This window comes from Nanorana parkeri, unplaced genomic scaffold (genome assembly GCF_000935625.1).
Source record: "Nanorana parkeri isolate BGI_ZX_2015 unplaced genomic scaffold, ASM93562v1 scaffold3592, whole genome shotgun sequence".
Taxonomy (NCBI): domain Eukaryota; kingdom Metazoa; phylum Chordata; class Amphibia; order Anura; family Dicroglossidae; genus Nanorana; species Nanorana parkeri.
Window position 1 is genome coordinate 15,337 of NW_017309860.1, and position 6,232 is coordinate 21,568.

At 60.6% G+C, this 6,232-nt stretch overlaps 1 protein-coding gene across 1 annotated transcript in view; it reads left to right on the forward strand.

Annotated features, from left to right (window-relative positions):
- Positions 1-5,284: 5,284 nt before the first annotated feature.
- Positions 5,285-6,232, forward strand: part of LOC108803311 (autophagy-related protein 9A-like) — a gene marked incomplete at its 3' end in the record, with an annotated part of 19,844 nt that continues 18,896 nt past the window's right edge. Inside the window, exons 1-2 of the mRNA XM_018575161.1 lie at positions 5,285-5,428; positions 5,765-5,808. Of these exons, the coding sequence (XP_018430663.1) occupies positions 5,320-5,428; positions 5,765-5,808 (153 nt within the window). The remainder of the gene's footprint in view (positions 5,429-5,764; positions 5,809-6,232) is intronic.

Sequence of the window (6,232 nt, forward strand, 5' to 3'; positions counted from 1 at the left end):
GGGGGGGGGGCTTCAATTTATGCTTCTTGTTTTGTGTGGGGGTTGTACTAGAGGTCATTGGGCGGAGCCAGACCCGGCATAGCCTGACATGATGATTGTCCAGGAAGGGAGAATGAGAATAAATATCGGTAACAGTTTTCCCTCATTATACATTCCATGTACGTCACACCTCCAGGCCGAGTCTCTCTCACACACACACAGGGGTTCTATGTACCTCACTCTATATACACTACAACCTGACAGAAGCACTGACTGCAGATGATTTGCTATCGAGGGTCACATGACCTAAGCTAGATATTAGCCATGTGACCCAAGAGAACCAATCACAGTCCACACATCGGTCCCAGAGACAAGACCGGTGTGGGTGGGGCTTAGTGTTAGTAGAGGAAGGTGCTTGTTAAGGCGCGCGCTCTAGCCTTCCATACCCATCCTCCGTTGCCCAGGGACACCACTCACAGAGTCCCCTCCCCTCTACCATCATACACTGCGCTCACCTCAGCCGTGTCCGACAGGTATAGCGGAGCGCGCCTTGCACGAAGTGAAGAAGCATGACCGGGGCCTGCGGAGCTCCCCCCTTCCCTCACAACGGGTGACCTCACAAGGGAGACTTCAATGACTTCCAATCAGAGAGCAGCTCTGAACGTGAACTAGTCCCGTTGACTCCCATCTTCCCGCCCCCTGATTGTTGCCACTTGCCTGCACGTGAGGAGATATACACACCTGGTACACTGCTATAGATAAGTCCGGGACCGGAAGTCCCCCTTCTCCATGACCGGAACCCCCTCCCCTTGTGATGACAGGGCCTCGTTACCCTTCCCCCCAGAATGATGCTGATTGTGCTCTCTAAGAAGAACTCCATATAAATAATGCAGGGGTGTCACAGGCTCTGGCAGTGAAGGGGTCACAGGGGGTGTCACAGGCTCTGGCCGTGAAGGGGTCACAGGGGGTGTCACAGGCTCTGGCCGTGAAGGGGTCACAGGGGGTGTCACAGGCTCTGGCCGTGAAGGGGTCACAGGGGGTGTCACAGGCTCTGGCCGTGAAGGGGTCACAGGGGGTGTCACAGGCTCTGGCCGTGAAGGGGTCACAGGGGGTGTCACAGGCTCTGGCCGTGAAGGGGTCACAGGGGGTGTCACAGGCTCTGGCCGTGAAGGGGTCACAGGGGGTGTCACAGGCTCTGGCCGTGAAGGGGTCACAGGGGGTGTCACAGGCTCTGGCCGTGAAGGGGTCACAGGGGGTGTCACAGGCTCTGGCCGTGAAGGGGTCACAGGGGGTGTCACAGGCTCTGGCCGTGAAGGGGTCACAGGGGGTGTCACAGGCTCTGGCCGTGAAGGGGTCACAGGGGGTGTCACAGGCTCTGGCCGTGAAGGGGTCACAGGGGGTGTCACAGGCTCTGGCCGTGAAGGGGTCACAGGGGGTGTCACAGGCTCTGGCCGTGAAGGGGTCACAGGGGGTGTCACAGGCTCTGGCCGTGAAGGGGTCACAGGGGGTGTCACAGGCTCTGGCCGTGAAGGGGTCACAGGGGGTGTCACAGGCTCTGGCCGTGAAGGGGTCACAGGGGGTGTCACAGGCTCTGGCCGTGAAGGGGTCACAGGGGGTGTCACAGGCTCTGGCCGTGAAGGGGTCACAGGGGGTGTCACAGGCTCTGGCCGTGAAGGGGTCACAGGGGGTGTCACAGGCTCTGGCCGTGAAGGGGTCACAGGGGGTGTCACAGGCTCTGGCCGTGAAGGGGTCACAGGGGGTGTCACAGGCTCTGGCCGTGAAGGGGTCACAGGGGGTGTCACAGGCTCTGGCCGTGAAGGGGTCACAGGGGGTGTCACAGGCTCTGGCCGTGAAGGGGTCACAGGGGGTGTCACAGGCTCTGGCCGTGAAGGGGTCACAGGGGGTGTCACAGGCTCTGGCCGTGAAGGGGTCACAGGGGGTGTCACAGGCTCTGGCCGTGAAGGGGTCACAGGGGGTGTCACAGGCTCTGGCCGTGAAGGGGTCACAGGGGGTGTCACAGGCTCTGGCCGTGAAGGGGTCACAGGGGGTGTCACAGGCTCTGGCCGTGAAGGGGTCACAGGGGGTGTCACAGGCTCTGGCCGTGAAGGGGTCACAGGGGGTGTCACAGGCTCTGGCCGTGAAGGGGTCACAGGGGGTGTCACAGGCTCTGGCCGTGAAGGGGTCACAGGGGGTGTCACAGGCTCTGGCCGTGAAGGGGTCACAGGGGGTGTCACAGGCTCTGGCCGTGAAGGGGTCACAGGGGGTGTCACAGGCTCTGGCCGTGAAGGGGTCACAGGGGGTGTCACAGGCTCTGGCCGTGAAGGGGTCACAGGGGGTGTCACAGGCTCTGGCCGTGAAGGGGTCACAGGGGGTGTCACAGGCTCTGGCCGTGAAGGGGTCACAGGGGGTGTCACAGGCTCTGGCCGTGAAGGGGTCACAGGGGGTGTCACAGGCTCTGGCCGTGAAGGGGTCACAGGGGGTGTCACAGGCTCTGGCCGTGAAGGGGTCACAGGGGGTGTCACAGGCTCTGGCCGTGAAGGGGTCACAGGGGGTGTCACAGGCTCTGGCCGTGAAGGGGTCACAGGGGGTGTCACAGGCTCTGGCCGTGAAGGGGTCACAGGGGGTGTCACAGGCTCTGGCCGTGAAGGGGTCACAGGGGGTGTCACAGGCTCTGGCCGTGAAGGGGTCACAGGGGGTGTCACAGGCTCTGGCCGTGAAGGGGTCACAGGGGGTGTCACAGGCTCTGGCCGTGAAGGGGTCACAGGGGGTGTCACAGGCTCTGGCCGTGAAGGGGTCACAGGGGGTGTCACAGGCTCTGGCCGTGAAGGGGTCACAGGGGGTGTCACAGGCTCTGGCCGTGAAGGGGTCACAGGGGGTGTCACAGGCTCTGGCCGTGAAGGGGTCACAGGGGGTGTCACAGGCTCTGGCCGTGAAGGGGTCACAGGGGGTGTCACAGGCTCTGGCCGTGAAGGGGTCACAGGGGGTGTCACAGGCTCTGGCCGTGAAGGGGTCACAGGGGGTGTCACAGGCTCTGGCCGTGAAGGGGTCACAGGGGGTGTCACAGGCTCTGGCCGTGAAGGGGTCACAGGGGGTGTCACAGGCTCTGGCCGTGAAGGGGTCACAGGGGGTGTCACAGGCTCTGGCCGTGAAGGGGTCACAGGGGGTGTCACAGGCTCTGGCCGTGAAGGGGTCACAGGGGGTGTCACAGGCTCTGGCCGTGAAGGGGTCACAGGGGGTGTCACAGGCTCTGGCCGTGAAGGGGTCACAGGGGGTGTCACAGGCTCTGGCCGTGAAGGGGTCACAGGGGGTGTCACAGGCTCTGGCCGTGAAGGGGTCACAGGGGGTGTCACAGGCTCTGGCCGTGAAGGGGTCACAGGGGGTGTCACAGGCTCTGGCCGTGAAGGGGTCACAGGGGGTGTCACAGGCTCTGGCCGTGAAGGGGTCACAGGGGGTGTCACAGGCTCTGGCCGTGAAGGGGTCACAGGGGGTGTCACAGGCTCTGGCCGTGAAGGGGTCACAGGGGGTGTCACAGGCTCTGGCCGTGAAGGGGTCACAGGGGGTGTCACAGGCTCTGGCCGTGAAGGGGTCACAGGGGGTGTCACAGGCTCTGGCCGTGAAGGGGTCACAGGGGGTGTCACAGGCTCTGGCCGTGAAGGGGTCACAGGGGGTGTCACAGGCTCTGGCCGTGAAGGGGTCACAGGGGGTGTCACAGGCTCTGGCCGTGAAGGGGTCACAGGGGGTGTCACAGGCTCTGGCCGTGAAGGGGTCACAGGGGGTGTCACAGGCTCTGGCCGTGAAGGGGTCACAGGGGGTGTCACAGGCTCTGGCCGTGAAGGGGTCACAGGGGGTGTCACAGGCTCTGGCCGTGAAGGGGTCACAGGGGGTGTCACAGGCTCTGGCCGTGAAGGGGTCACAGGGGGTGTCACAGGCTCTGGCCGTGAAGGGGTCACAGGGGGTGTCACAGGCTCTGGCCGTGAAGGGGTCACAGGGGGTGTCACAGGCTCTGGCCGTGAAGGGGTCACAGGGGGTGTCACAGGCTCTGGCCGTGAAGGGGTCACAGGGGGTGTCACAGGCTCTGGCCGTGAAGGGGTCACAGGGGGTGTCACAGGCTCTGGCCGTGAAGGGGTCACAGGGGGTGTCACAGGCTCTGGCCGTGAAGGGGTCACAGGGGGTGTCACAGGCTCTGGCCGTGAAGGGGTCACAGGGGGTGTCACAGGCTCTGGCCGTGAAGGGGTCACAGGGGGTGTCACAGGCTCTGGCCGTGAAGGGGTCACAGGGGGTGTCACAGGCTCTGGCCGTGAAGGGGTCACAGGGGGTGTCACAGGCTCTGGCCGTGAAGGGGTCACAGGGGGTGTCACAGGCTCTGGCCGTGAAGGGGTCACAGGGGGTGTCACAGGCTCTGGCCGTGAAGGGGTCACAGGGGGTGTCACAGGCTCTGGCAGTGAAGGGGGTTACAGGCTCTGGCAGTGAAGGGGTTAAAGGGGCGGTTCTGTTCTTGTGTAACAGCTGAGCGGAGGGTTCAGCCAATCAGGGGACAGGAAGGCCTGTAGAAGTCCCGCCCCTCTTCCCTGTACCAACCAGCTGGGACAACACAATAGAGACACTCGGGGCCCAGTGACCCCGGGGCCACAATACAGCCTGAGATCCTCATCCTCCGGCCCCCTGAGACAGGTGAGCTGTGCGGGGACACATGAGGGGGGAGGGAGAGCTGCATATATCTGTGTGACCCCCTGCGGGGACACCGAGCCTGAGCACAGCCGTCCTGTGTCATGGTCTGCCTGGAACGGGGGAGGGGGCTACAGGGGCATGGAAGAGTATATAGAGCTGTATACCGTGATATACCCCCCCCCCTGTATATAGAGCTGTATAAGGGTGATGAGATATTTCCGGAACATTCTCTGATAATTGGTTGTCTGGCTGCATTCCGATGTCGGGAAGTCACTTGACCCATTCCAATCACATGACTGTCACTGCATTCATCTCCCCAATAATCATCACCAATATTATAGGGCACCGCTCTGATTGGACGGCTGCACACTTGTGGGTGGAGTCAGGGCTGTGTGGGATCACTTGGGGTTAGTGGAGGCCGCATCAGTCTCGGCTCAGGTGCGGTGACTGCAGGCACTGCGGGGGAGGGGGAACAGGTGCACATAAAAAAAAGAGGAAGGGGGAGCCAGACACAGTCGGGGGGGAGCCAGGCACAGGAAGGGCCCCGGGGTTTCCCTGCGATGGCGGCAGCGGGTGGAGGAGCGCGGGGTCCGCCAGGCGGTGGTCTGTACTTCATCATCTCACCGTCACGTCTTCTCCAGGTCACAGCGAGGAGGCTGAGAGGACGATGGAATGGAGGCCCCGGAGCAGTTCCGGGAGTACCAGAGGCTGCAGGACTTTGAGGAGGACTCTCCCCCTGGAGAAGAGGACCTGCTGGTACATGTGCCCGAGGCCGTGAAAGGTCAGTGCCGAATCCACCAACACGCGATTCCTGGTGAGCCGAGCCTCCCCGGAGGACTCCGATCCCCAGAATTCCCAGAGTCACATCCACCAATGGGGGGTCAGTACACAGCCGAGTATGATGTACAGCGGGATCTATCAATGGATCGTAAGCTGCTGGGCCCAGTCACATCCAGACTCATGAGAAGGGTCTGCAATGTATACAACATGTATGATGGGGGGGTCATGTGTGTATATAATATAGAACATGTATGATGGGGGGGTCATGTATATAACATGTATGCAGCCGCACTTGTTTGTGTCTACTGACTGTGCGTCCCTTCTCATCCTCCTGCAGACTCCTGGCATCACATCAAGAACCTGGACAATTTCTTCACCAAGATATCCTTTTACGAGCTTTTCCTGGAAAGGGGAGATGGGGGGGAGGGGGGCAGAAATCCAAAAACACAAAACCACAGGGCTCAATTTCTGGCAAAGACACAATCAGCCTGAAGGTTCTGCTCTTCCCGGAATGCTGGGAATGGAGAGCAAGAGATCAATGTTACTTTGTATCTCTCTATCTCCCTCTGATCAATGTTTATATACAATGTTACTTTGTATCTCTCTATCTCCCTCTGATCAATGTTTATAAACAATGTTACTTTGTATCTCTCTATCTCCCCCTCTGATCAATGTTTATATACAATGTTACTTTGTATCTCTCTATCTCCCCCTGAACAATGTTTATATACAATGTTACTTTGTATCTCTCTATCTCCCCCTGAACAATGTTTATATACAATGTTACTTTGTATCTCTCTATCTC